Source organism: Spermophilus citellus, assembly GCF_964194105.1.
Source record: "Spermophilus citellus genome assembly, chromosome: 3".
NCBI classification, from domain to species: Eukaryota; Metazoa; Chordata; class Mammalia; order Rodentia; family Sciuridae; genus Spermophilus; species Spermophilus citellus.
In genome coordinates this window covers 30,098,410-30,112,427 of record NC_138184.1, presented here as the reverse complement: position 1 = coordinate 30,112,427, position 14,018 = coordinate 30,098,410, and the positions used below count along the sequence as shown (strand labels likewise).

The following is a 14,018-nucleotide window of genomic DNA, read 5'->3' as shown; positions in this document are numbered from 1 at the left end:
ATCTATCAAATCTAAATTTTTCTAAGAAGTAGGTCAACCGTTGCCCATTACAGATGTGGAAATGCAAGGATAAAATTCGGTTGCTTTGCCCAGGATCCCAGGTTGCATTAAATGTAGATGAAATTAACAGCTCCTGTTTGAGCTTCTATTCTACCCCACACACTCAAATATGTGCTTTATGTGTAAGTAGCAGTCTCATGCAATGTGGGTGTAGTTAATTGTTTCCCAAAGAGATATCAAATAACCTGCCAGAGGTTACATGTGTGTAGGAGCATTACACTTTTATGCCATCTGTCTCCTACCCCCCACAGCGGTCAGTCCTTCTCATTTAGGAGTCTTGTGTGCATTCCCAGCTTTCCCTCTCTCTACCTCTTATCCTTGAATGGTGGTGGAGGGGCAATGACAATTAATGGTTGAAGAACCAATACACCACGAGTTAATCAAAAGCTTTCACATGCTGTCTTAAGGAGAATTCTTGATTATAAATAACTGAAAGGGAACGAACAGTCCCGGGTAACCTGTGACTGGTTCTAACCAGAGACTCTCCGAACCTAGACTGGGATTAGGTACAAGGGACTCAGACTTCTGTACTGCACTCTCTGCCCCTCCTTTCACGGGAACCTTGTTCTTATTCTTAAATCCATGCCTCAAAGAGAATGTTAGACTGTTTATAAAATAGAGTTCTAAATGAATGGGCAAAGGTCAAGGATTGAAAGACTTTTTATACCAGTATCTGTGGCACAGAACAGTACATCAGGGCTCAGTACTGGGTATTGTTTTAATTTCCAGTTACCATCTTTTGTTTCTATATTTTTGCATTGCTGGGGATTAAACCCTGAGCTCTAATCTGAGTTACCTCCCAAACTCACCAACTTTTGTATAGGGGGGAAACTTCAGGAACTCCGTCTTCTTTCTTCCATCAAGAGCATTTGCCTCTGGGCTGGGGTTGTGGCTCAGAGGTAGAGTGTTCCCCTCCCACACGTGAGGCACTGGGTTCGATCCTCGGCACCACATAAAAATAAAATAAAGATATTGTGTCTACCTATAACTAAAAACATATTAAAAAAGAGCATCTGCCTCTTATCCTCCCCTCCCTCTCTTACTTCCTTGGAGGTGGAGAAGTTTTTTGCCTTTTTCTGATCACTTTGGGACTCTTGAGTCACACCACTGATCATGTTTCTGTGATTTTGTTGGTGCCAGGATGTTTGAGATATTCCCAGCCCCTGTCTTGTGACGAATTAGCAGCCCCATACTGCATGTAGGCCGTTAACCTCCCAGGAGCGGCCTGAGACACCTCTTTTTCCTCAAGTCTTGATGTCCTCACCCACTTACTTCAAGATTAGTTTGCATGTTTGCCATTAGCTTCCAATAACTTGATTTTTGGATGGAGAGGGTGTATCTATTAAAGGTACATTTCCCCCATTGAGGGCCTGGTTTTTATCTGGTATTTAAAATTGTACATGTTGCTGAGTGCTGTGGCACACGCCTGTAATCCCAGTGACTCAGGAGCTGAAGCAGGAGCATTGGCAAGTTCAAGGCCTGTCCCAGCAACTTAGCAAGTCCCTGTCTCAGAATAGAAAACAAAAGGGCTGGGGGTGTAACTTGCTGGTAAAGCATCTTTAGGCTAAATCCCCAGCACAAACAAATAAATAAAAGCATCTGATATATGAATCAGAGTTACAACTGAAAGAGCGTGTCTTCAAAAATCTTCATTCTAGAAAGAAATCCAGACTTTGTGAATCTTTGAAATAATTATAATTCCAGGTAGTCCTGTAAAGAGGATCTGCCCAGCTGAGGGTCTAGGGATACCAACAACAAAGGGAGAGTGGAAGATGTGTGTAGTGCACCCTGTCTGTGCTTTAGGGTGTTAAGGAAGTCTCCCATGTTTTGTAATTGCTTTTTTAGAATATTACACTGCTTTCACTTTTCCTCAAGGTATAACTATTTTCACCCCCTTTGATAATGGGACTTGAACCCAGGGCTTCCTGCATGCTTGGTAAGAGCTCTGTCACCGAGCTATATCCTCAGCCTTGTTTTTATTTTTATTTTTAAATTATTTTTTAGTTGTAGTTGGACACAATACTTTTATTTTATTTATTTTTATGTGGTGCTGAGGAAGGAACCCAAGGCGTGCTAGACTAGCGCTCTACCGCTGAGCCACAACCCCAGCCCCCTTGTTTTTATTTTTGAGGTAGGATTTTGCTAAATTGTCAGAGCTGGTCTCAAACTTAATCCTCCTGCCTCAGCCTCCTGAAGACCTGGGATTATAGGTGTGTGTCATCACAATCCTGCTAAAGTGTAACATTTTCTAGTGTACCTTATAATATCTTGTGAGGTACTAGAAATAGTAGTTCTACATAAGACAGCTTTGATTGTTAATTGTATTTTATCACATTTAAGATGTTGTTGCCTGTAACCAAGGGGGAAAAAACCCACTGACAATATTGGAAGGAATCATAACTTCAACGATGTTAAATGTGACAAAAACAACAATTTAGGGTGGGCTGTAGTAGTTCCTTATATCCAATATAGGAGCCTTTGAGTGTTTGGATGATGTTTGCATTCTCTGTTACCTTCTGATCAATAGGAAACTTTAAATACCAATAACCAGGCCACTGCTGTCCCTGTAGCAGGTACCACTAGTTAGAACCTGGAGTTTTTCTCTCAGAACTCAGATTTGGTCTTAGACTCCTCCATATGAAGTAGCCCCAACTCTGTAGTTGGCTGACATGCACTGATTCCACCTGCCCAGGTTAAGACCCTTATCTTTTTTTTGAGGGGGGAGGGCGGTACCAGGGATTGAACTCAAGGGCCCTAACTCCAACTCTAACTCAGGAGCACTCGATCACTGAGCCACATCCTTAGTCCTATTTTGTGTTTTATTAGAGACATGTCTCACTGAGTTGCTTAGCGCCTTGCCAAATTGCTGAGGCTGGCTTTGAACTCAGGATCCTCCTGCCTCTACCTCTGGGATTACAGGTGTACACCACCACATTGGTCCTCCAAGACCCTCATCTTTCAAGTGTTGGCTTAGATCTGTTCACTTCTGAAAGATGATCACATGATCTTTCATTTAAGCATCTGCTCGTTGAATTTCTTCTTTTTTCTTTCTTTTTTTTTTTTTTGTGCTGGGAATTGACCTCAGGGCCTTGGGCAAGGCAAGCACTTTACCAACTGAGCTATATCCCCAGTCTGAATTTGTTTTTTTTCTTTCTTGTTGTAGGTGTGTCTTTCTGTTTTGAAAGCGGACCCAGCCCTGTTACCTGATGTCATTTCCCTTCAACCCACATTCCTATTCCCAAAACCTTGTTTCAGAGTGGGCACTAGTCCAGCGGGTCCTGTTGGGCATATCTTGGGATGACCTTCTTTTTGATTCTCAAGATAGGGAATGATATTATCTTGGTATGCTTAGCAATTACTCAGGTTTCAATAAAATATTTGAATCCTTCCTATCTGTTTAAAAAAAAAAAATGGAAGAAACCGTTTTTTTTCCATAGAACAGAGTGATAGAGCCTTCAGAGACCTGACCAGAAACAAAGGAGTAAACCTGGTTGAGACTTTAGGGCCAGAGGTGAGTAGGGCAGCCAGGACATCCCTGTGCAAAGGAGTGTTATTGCTCTGCCACCAGTCCTTTCCCTGTAGAAATAAGGGACCGCTATTTTCCACCTTTTCTATGTTTTTATTTTTTTAAGTATAAAAATCAGTTTGACAAGTGTATGATGCAGGTATAAATAGGAAGCAGTTTGCCATCTCTGCCCTCTGTTGGGTGTTAAGAGGTGGTTGGTATGTGCTTGGTCAGACACTGACTTGGACATTGTCTTTCACCCTGGCAATAATGTTGATTCCAGCCTCTAGCTTTGGCCATTCCAGAATTAGCGGGGTATGATCCCGCCTCTTTACTTCTGGGTCCTTCTAATTGCAGCTTTCTTCCTCCCTTTGTCCCCTAGCTCATGCTGAGGGAATGCCCCTTGCAGTTAGCATCTCTGTCTGCCCTAGCAATTCTCCCACACCTATTCAGCCATTTCCCTGTGTTACTGTTTAAAAGTCCAGTGAGATTTCTATCCCACCCATCGAATCCTGACCAACAGTCTGACATGTTCAAAATGTATTGGTCCCATTTTGGCTTCTGTGGCTTGTATGCACATGTTCATTTTCTCGGTCATTCTCTCGGTCATTCTAAGTTTTTATCTTTTAGGTCATTTGAATGGATCTTTGTTGTTGTTGGCTTCTTGTATTAGTTTCTTAGGGTAGTTGTAGCAAACAACCACATATTGGATGACTTGAAAATATTAGGAATTTATTTACTGGCATCTTCTGGAGGCCTGAAGTCTCAAATCCAGGAGTTGGCCATTCTGTGCCTTTTTTGACTCTTGGGGGAAGACTCCTTCCTGTTCTTCACCCTGGCTTCTGGTAATTGCCAGCAGTTTTTGGTTCGTATCTATATCACTTTAAATTTCTGTGGTTTGCCTGCCCTTTTTTCGCCTGTGTGTCCGTGTTATCACATGGCTGCTTGTGAACACCAGTTTTGGATTCAGGACTCACCCTAATATAGCATAAACTTACCTTTCTTTCCTTCCTTCCTTCCTTCCTTCCTTCCTTCCTTCCTTCCTTCCTTCCTTCCTTCCTTCCTTCCTTCCTTCCTTCCTTCCTTTTCCTCCCTCCCTCCCTCCCTCCCTCCCTCCCTCCCTCCCTCCTCACCTTCTCCCCCCTTCTCCTCCTTTCTCTGCCTTCCTTCTCCTCCCTCCTCCTTTCTCTCTCCTCCTCCTCCCTCCTCCTCCTTCTTCTCCCCTTCTTATTTTTCTTTTTTCCTCCTCCCTCTCCCACCTCCTTCTTTATAAGCTTAACTTTCTCTCCCTTCCTACCCCTGCTTGCTTCCTTCCTTTGGATTGAACCCAGGGTCTCATACATGCTAGGCAAGTGCTCTACCATTGAGCTGTACTCCCCCAACCCCCTTATACAATTTGTATTTTGAGATGAGGGTCTCCCTATGTTGCACAGACTGGCCTTCAACTTGCAGTCCACCCTGCCTCAGACTCCTGAGTAGCTGGAATTATAGACTGGTGCCACCATGCCCAGCTCATAAACTTTACCCAAAGGAGGTTACATTCTGAGGCTTCAGATATACCTGTTATTTTGAGAGGACAATATTTAATCCAGTTCAGCCACTTGAAGTTTGGTAAACATGCTTATGGCCAGACATAAGCAGATAGAAAATTTATAGATTCATCCTATAATCTACAATGTTTAACTTGCACCAAATTGACTTTAGTGCTTTAGACTATGTATTAGTCCCCACTTTGTTTGACATGCCACAGCACTTGGGACAGGGCTGTAAAGATAGTGCAGAAACACTGTGGACAAGTGTGGTACACCCTTGCTTCCCCAAAAAAGTGGCATCTGAGCTTGGCTTTGAAGCTGAAGGTGAGAAGACATCACAGGATGTGAACCATCCAAATCTGCTCAGTGCCAGACGTGACCATCTCAGTGGATTCTTAAGCCTTGTAAGGATTGCGGGGGGGGGGGGGGGGGGGGGATAGAGTGAGGGTAGGTAGTTAATTATTTGAAACTAGGGTGTTTTGGGCATTTGTACTATGAGTGTTGCTTGCATAATAGGAATGTGTCAACTGTTATCTGGACCAAGAGGATTAAATGTGGCAAGTAGAGGCTCCAGCAATACCTGGTGGAACATGTCAAAGTTATTGGGCTGGAGAAATATTAATAAGAATAAGGTCAGGCTGGGGGTGTGGCTCAGTGAAAGAGTTCTTGCCTGGTATGCATGAGATCCTGGGTTTGAGTCCTAGTACCATAGAATAAAAAATCCAGGTCATGTATTGTATGATGCTGTTTGTACAAAATCTCCCGAACAGACAAATCTGCAGAGGGCAGATTAGTGGTCTCCATGGGAGAAAGAAAAACTAGTGGGTGCCTGCCTCATAGATTTAGAGTTTTATTTTTAAGTGTTGGCAATATTCTGGATCTAGATAGTTATATGGTTGGAAAACACTCAATGTCATTAAAACAGTAGCTTTTCTGATGTGTAATTTTTTTTTTTTTTTTTTTTTTTTTTTTTTTTTTTGGTGGGAATGGGGATCCAACCCAGGGCCTTCTACATGCAAAGTCTAGGTATGTGATCCAGCTTCATTTATGATACAAGCTGTGGAGACAAATGGTTGAACTTGAGTTCCAGGCGTTTATTAGTTGAGAATTATTAGCAACCACAGTGTTTTACTCCATGCCAGGTGCTGGGTTTAGCCTGTTAACCTATTGCCTTGGATCTCCCTCCCATTTACCCTTTCCAAGGTTGGAGAGGACTGGGAACATGCCCTTAGAGCTAGTAGGAGCTGGGATTTGACCCTGGGTTAAGCTGACCTGACTCACCTGCCTGATTCGCACAGGACTGTCCCAGGTTTTAGCAATAGCCGTGGCATATTCTTGACTACCCCCAGTCTATACCTTTCTTATTCTTCAGCCCAGGTCAACCTCCAAAACCTTTTGCCTCCAGGGTCCCCTTATTGGATCACCTACTCTAAAACTTGTTGCTCCATTAGCAGTCAGGTTGGAATCCCTGATTTAATGCCCCAGTACCTCAAAGAAATCCTCGTGGCTTTTGAACACGCATCATGTAATATTAATGAAAACACAGAGCCTTCTGTCTGGATTAATTTTTTATGAACAATAATATGTCTGATTAAACCTGCCGATTTACTGGGGCTGGTAGTACAGGTTGTGGAGTGTGTGGGAGTGTGTAGACAGTCTCTGACCCTCAGGGCACGGCTTCTGAGTTAAAATAGGTGATATTCCCAGTGTGCACTTGGTGTGGGTTCAGGCCAGGACAAGCCAAGCTGCTGATGACTGGACAAGAGCCTGATGGATTAGCTACTAAACTCTGGTATCTCCTCATGCGAGAGACAGATCCGGCTTGTAGGATTTTCCCCCAGTCGAGGAGCCAGGCCATCAGATCCGAGGAAGTTTCTTGTGTGTCCGGAGTTGTACACGATGTATCTGATCCTCCTTTTCTGGTTTTCGGCAGCCACCCAGCTCCAATGGTTTCACTGTGTCAGTCTCTTAATAGTCTGACATCCACCGTGTAGGTGCCATTTCTCATATCAAGAAACCCAGCTCTTGCCAGCAGCTCCTTCAGTTACATGTCTAACAAATGCCACTCTCTCCCCGAGTGCCTGCTTTCTCTCCAAGAAAGTGGATTAAGTGGACTGGCTGGTCACTCTTCGGGTCTGGTAGAAATAAATGCACGAGGAATAGAAGTTGTTCTGAGGCCTCAGGGATTTTTCTTTCTTTTTAATCTCTAGCTGAGCATCGAGCAGGCCCAGACGGTGGCAGAACAGGTGGAGATGAAGGCGAAGGTGGTACAGTCGGAGGTCAAGGCTGTGACTGCAAGGCATAAGAAGGCCCTGGAGGAGCGGGAGTGCGAACTGCTGTGGAAGGTAATGAGGAGCTCATCACCCCCACGCCCACCTCTGCCCCCCACCAGCCGAGGGAATTGTACAGAAATCCTAGTCCAAGCTCTGGCTTTGGAACATTTGGTCATGTTCCAGAAGGACGAGGGGGGTGGTCTCTGGAACATTGTGGGTGCTGTGCGTGCAGCAAAACAACAAGAAGCCTTTTCAGATGTACTTGGGTAACCAAGACTGGAAGGAGCCTCGAGTTTTATATCGCACACACTCAAAAGGAGGCAGAAAGAAGGGAGAACAATCAAAACTGTTGTTGGGCAAGGCAGGCTGGTAGGAAACGTTCTTATTTTTGGTGTCCTGGCTGGTTGCACTTCCTGACCCCAGTGGAAAGCCAGTTTTCCACTTGGGAGGGCAGCAAGTGTGCCCTTTCTTCCTGTCCGAGCAGGAAAGAGCGCTGAGTGCACTGGTGGTGTGCTGTTCAGATAAGAATCAGCCGAAAAGACCACTCACTCACCCCACCCCTAGTCCGCATCTCAATTTTTCCTTTTCTGATTTTACATTCCCATCCAGGAAGATGCAGTCTATAAATGGGCCGGTACCCTATGCCAGTTCTTTTAACTAAATTAGTTAATGTTCTCTGAACATAGATACGACCACATTGCTGACTTAACAGGCCATACTTCTAATGCATTTGTGGGCTTGTTTTCATCTTGGTTGTACAACGGTAGGGGCGACGGTGGCTCCATTTCTGAAAGTGACCCTTTTAAGTTTCATTGTACTTTCCATTTGGTTAACCTCAAAACTCTCCTGTCCCTTCTGACTTCTTAAGAGATATGGTTTAAGTGCCTCGCAACAAGAAGAGGGTGGGCAGGGGTGGGGTGGGGTGGATCAGTCCAAGATTTAATTCAGCACATGTTTTTGAATGCCTTTATGGGTATGACATAGTTTTCAGACACTGAGATGTCCCCTTGGGTCTGCCAGTCTCATGCCACCCACGAATGTTAATTATAACTGGAGGGGCCCACTTCATGCAACCTGAGAGCTTTGTAGTGAATTCTGCCACAAACTGGCTCTTCTGGATTTCCTGATGAAAAAGGCCTTTGTGTGGGGGGCTTCTTTGGCCCTCACCTTTACTGAGCTCCCTCCTGTGTGAGGCTGACCGCTGTCTTCTCTCTTAAGGCAGTTCTCTTAAGGGGAAATGAAAATCAAGTCTCTTTAGCGTGTTTAGAAGGAAGAGCCAGCCCTTCTTCATACGATTGTTTCTACCTGCTCCCATTCTTAAGTGATAATTTTGAAACAAGGTGGCTCATTCTGGATAACCCCTCAGTCTTGATTTATAGATATTTTTTTGCTTTGGATCCTTGCCCCTGATCCTATTAGAGTTCCCTTGTCTTTGACCACTTACTGATTTTTCTGCTGTAGGAGAAGCTTTCTTCCTGTCTCTGTCTGGGTTTCTCTTTGTTGTGTAAGGGTTTGTTTCTTGAACATTAAGATAGAAGAGTGTAAGGATTAAGTCTTAATTTGCCAGTCCACTCAGTTATATATCTGGACACCCTCTTTATTCTTGCAACTTAACTCTCTAGTGGACTGGGCTAGCCACCTTATGAGGTTAGCTACAGCTGCATAATTTCATGGGTCAGAATCAAAGGTAGAAGTTTGGTCTATATTAGACCAAAGGACAAAAAACTTTCATTTGATCCCACATGGGCCTCTCTGTACACACGTCCTGGTTCCATGGAGAACAGATGGAAAAGCATGAATGGGTCAAAACCACGTCATCACCCCTCAAGGGAAAATCAGATTAAAATCCAGGCCTCAGAAAAGTGGGCTCTTATCTGAAATTGGCTTTCAGTAGAGCACTCAGAAGCGTGGATTTCCTTAAACAGTGAGAGTTTCACTTCCTTCACAGGGTTAATCACTTAGAATTACAGAACTTTTAAAATGCAAAACAAACAAAAACATTGAGAAATTGTTCTATTTTCATTGTTTAGGTAAAATATATTTCTAAATGGTTTGAGAATTTTCAGAAGAAGAAATTATTTTTACAGGTTGGAGTTTACGTTCCTATAGTCTAGCTTTTTAGTTGTAGAGGGTTTCTTTCGTTGTTTCCAAATGCTTGCTGTTTCTAGATTTTGGATGCAGGGCATTTTAGGTCCCCAGCTGTTTCTCAAATACAGAAGTACAGAGCTGGGAACGTAGCTCAGTGGTAGAGGGTGTGGCTGGTGTGTGTGTGGCCCTGGGTTCAGCCTTCAGTACTCCTCCAAACACAGAGGCAGAGAGCTTCTATGTGACTGGGGCTTTTGTCTTGCCTTCCTTCTCTCATCAACCCCCCTTACATTCTCCATGTGACATCTCCTCTCTTCTTGCACGTGTGCAGGCATGGATGAGAGAGGTGGGGAGAAAGAGATCCCTGGCTCCTAGTGTACCTACATTCAAATATTCAGTGTTTTGATGGAGACAGGTCTTGTGTCCCTCTAGTGCTGCCTCTGCTGTCCTTTCTGCCACTTGGCTCTCCATCTTCACTGCCACCTCTGTTGTCTAAGCTACAGTCATCCCTCACCTGGGTGATAGCTAGTGTCCACTTTCTCATTTTCTCCCCCTGCCCCCAGTCATGCTCCACAAACCTGCTTAAAACTGTTTTTGTTTACTTTCTCTTTCACTCCTTCTTCCTTTCTCTCTCTCCCCATTTTCTTTTCCTCCCTTCCACCCCTTCCTTCCCCAGGTTTGAATCTAAACCCAGGGTGCTTTAGCGCACTGAGCTACATTCCTACCACTTGTTATTTTGAGACAAGATCTCCTTAAATTTCTGACTGAGCCTGATTTCTAGTTTACAATCCTCCTTCCTGCCTCAGCCTCTCAGCTGGGATTACAGGAATGCACCACCATGCCCAATTCCTTTATATTTTTAAAATAATCTCTGGCTTACTTTTAATACAAAATATAGTATAAATAATTGCATTTTTTTATACAGGGGTTGGTGCATGCTAGGAAGTTGCTCTATCATTTAGCTATATAACCCTAGCCCTGTGTAAATAATTCTTACTCTGTATTATTTAGGGTTGACAAGGAAAAAAGTCTGTATGTGTTTAGTAAATATAGAATTTTTCACCAGTATTTTTTTTAATATTAATTACCACTATTTTTTTAAAGAGCGAGAAAGGGGTGGGGGAGAGAGGGAGGGAGGGAGGTTTTAAATATTCAATTTTCGATGGATACAACATCTTTATTTTATTTTTATGTGGTGCTGAGGATCGAACCCAGTGCCCCGCACATACCAGGCGAGCATGTTACTGCTTGAGCCACATCTCCAGCCCCTCCACTAGTATTTTTGATGCACAGTTGATTAAATTCATGCATGTGATATGATTTTGAGAATAAGTTGAAATATTGGAGAAATGGCCTCTTTACCCCCTAAATACTTGAGTTAGCCCCCACACCCCACAAAAAGGTTAATTTTCCTTTTTCTGTGTCATGCCTTCCCCTCACCCCCACCCTTGCTGGTGATTGAATGCAGGGGCAATTAACCACTGAGCCACAACCCCAGCCACATTTTTTTATTTCTTAAATTTTGAGACAGTCACTAAATTGTTGAGGCTGGCTTTGAACTCATGATCCTCCTGCCTTAGCCACTGGGACGTGGCTTTTTTTTTTTTTTTAATGAACTGGGGTTCAAACCCATGACTTTGTACATGTTAGGCAATTGCTCTACCACTGAGCTACTCTTATTAACTTGGAAGTTAATCTTAATACAGTGTCTAAGCCTCAGTCCCTAGTTACACTTTAGCAGTTATCTCAATAGTGTTCTTTCTTGCTGTTTCTCCCGCACCTCAGGATTCAGAATCACTGATTGCATTTAGTTGTCACAACTTAGTAATCATCTCCTGTAACCTGGAACTGCTTATTAGACTTTTTTGGGGGTGGTGTGTTTTGTTTTAATATTAGTTGTAGATGGACACAGTACCTTTTTCTTTTATTTTTATGTGGTGCTGAGGATGGAACCCAGTGCCTCACATGTGCCAGGCAAGCGCTCTACCACTGAGCTACACAACCCCAGCCCTGGTGATACTTTTTTTTTTTTGAACTGGGGATTGAACTCTGGGACACTCAACCACTGAGCCACATCCCCAGGCCTATTTTGATTCTGCTGTTTTATCAAAAGAGTAGAAGTACCAGTTGTGGGTTTGGTGGTTTAAAAAAAAAAAAAACCCACCCCCCCATCTGATTTATTTATTTATTTGGGTCCTCTGCAGCGCTGAAGATTGAACCCAGGTCCTTGCATGTACTAGGTGAGGGCTCTACCACTTCCAACTCTAAGCCAGTTGTCTTTTTTTTTTTTTTTTTGTAGTCATAGATGTACAGAATGCCTTTATTTATTTTTATGTGATGCTAAGGATCAGACCTAGTACCTCACACATTGATAGGCAAGCACTCTGCTACTGAGCCCCAGCCCGTTCCGTTGTCTTTTATAGAGGGTTCCCAGTGTGGGTTTCTCTGATACTGACAATGAAAAAAAGTACAGACAACTGGGCTGGGAATATAGCTCAGTTAGTTAGTAGAGTGCTTGCCCCGCATGCACAAGATTCTGGGTTCTAATCCCCAGCAGCCCCCCCCCCCCCCCAACACACACACACACACACAAGTACAGACACATATACCCCCTCCACCACCACCACCATTGTATTCTGTCTGCAGTAGCTTAAAGCTATGGATGTGGCCTGTGGATACTGAGGGCTTGATTTTTAAAACCGTGTCCTTTCTCCTTACTCTTACGTTTCCTCCAGGTAGAGAAGATCCGCCAGGTGAAAGCCAAGTCTCTGTATCTGCAGGTTGAGAAACTTCGGCAAAACCTCAACAAGCTGGAGAGCACCATCAGTGCCGTTCAGCAGGTCCTGGAGGAGGGTAGGGCACTGGACATTCTCCTGGCCCGAGACCGGATGGTGGCCCAAGTACAGGAGCTGAAGACCGTGGGGAGCCTCCTGCAGCCTCAGGAAGATGATCGGATCATGTTCACACCCCCTGACCAGGCACTGTACCTTGCCATCAAGTCCTTTGGCTTTGTTAGCAGTGGGGCCTTTGCACCTCTCACAAAGGCCACAGGTGATGGCCTCAAGCGGGCCCTTCAGGGTAAGGTTGCCTCCTTCACTGTCATTGGCTACGACCATGATGGTGAGCCACGCCTTTCGGGAGGTGACCTCATGTCAGCTGTGGTCCTTGGCCCCGATGGCAACCTGTTTGGTGCAGAGGTGAGTGACCAGCAGAACGGGACTTACGTGGTGAGCTACCGGCCCCAGCTAGAGGGCGAGCATCTGGTGTCGGTGACCATGTGCAACCAGCATATTGAGAACAGCCCCTTCAAAGTGGTGGTCAAATCAGGCCGCAGCTATGTGGGCATTGGGCTCCCAGGCCTGAGCTTCGGCAGTGAGGGTGATAGCGATGGCAAGCTCTGTCGCCCTTGGGGTGTCAGTGTGGACAAGGAGGGCTACATTATCGTCGCTGACCGCAGCAATAACCGCATCCAGGTATTCAAGCCCTGTGGCTCATTCCATCACAAATTTGGTACTCTGGGCTCCCGGCCCGGCCAGTTCGACCGACCAGCTGGGGTGGCCTGCGATGCTTCGCGCAGAATCGTGGTGGCTGATAAGGACAATCATCGCATCCAGATCTTTACCTTTGAGGGTCAGTTCCTCCTCAAGTTTGGTGAGAAAGGAACCAAAAACGGGCAGTTCAACTACCCTTGGGATGTGGCGGTGAATTCTGAGGGCAAGATCCTAGTCTCAGACACCAGGAACCACCGGATCCAGCTGTTCGGGCCTGATGGCGTCTTCCTGAATAAGTACGGCTTCGAGGGGGCTCTCTGGAAGCACTTTGATTCCCCGCGGGGTGTGGCCTTCAACCACGAGGGCCACTTGGTGGTCACCGACTTCAACAACCACAGGCTCCTGGTCATTCATTCCGACTGCCAGTCGGCTCGCTTCCTGGGCTCCGAGGGCACCGGGAACGGGCAGTTCCTGCGTCCGCAAGGTGTGGCTGTGGACCAGGAAGGGCGCATCATCGTGGCCGATTCCAGGAACCACCGGGTACAGATGTTTGAGGCCAACGGCAGCTTCCTGTGCAAGTTTGGCGCTCAAGGCAGTGGTTTTGGGCAGATGGACCGCCCTTCCGGCATTGCAGTCACCCCTGATGGAATGATCGTGGTGGTGGACTTTGGCAACAATCGAATCCTCATCTTCTAAATTGCGTCTTCTAGGTTTCTGTGTTTGGGGTGTGCGTGTTCGTCTCTCTCTTTTTGAATTTCAAAGAAGAAGCAGTCTCAGGGAAATTTCTGTTTTCTTTCTTTCTTAAATTTTTTTTTTTGTTTTTTTTTTTTGTTAAGAGAACAAGAAAAGTACAACATTGCTTAAGTCCTACCTCATCTTTATTTTTTTACAGATGAATGTACTTGTCTTTTGTGCAGGGATTGAGCCTGTGAAGTGATAATTTCTATCTACCTCATAAATCTTTACATTTCCTTCTCCAGCAGGACCTCTTCCCTTCCTCAGTGGAGTTCACATTTCCCTTGTCCCCATGTGGGGCGCGATATGCACAAGCCTAGCATCTCTACGGCTGCAA

At 44.9% G+C, this 14,018-nt stretch overlaps 1 protein-coding gene across 1 annotated transcript in view; it reads left to right on the top strand.

Annotated features, from left to right (window-relative positions):
* TRIM71 (tripartite motif containing 71) overlaps positions 1-13,642 on the top strand; it is a gene marked incomplete at its 3' end in the record, with an annotated part of 65,807 nt that extends 52,165 nt beyond the window's left edge. Inside the window, exons 3-4 of the mRNA XM_081286533.1 lie at positions 7,308-7,442; positions 12,191-13,642. Coding sequence (XP_081142659.1) covers positions 7,308-7,442; positions 12,191-13,642 — 1,587 coding nt within the window. The remainder of the gene's footprint in view (positions 1-7,307; positions 7,443-12,190) is intronic.
* Between the last annotated feature and the right edge of the window lie 376 nt (positions 13,643-14,018).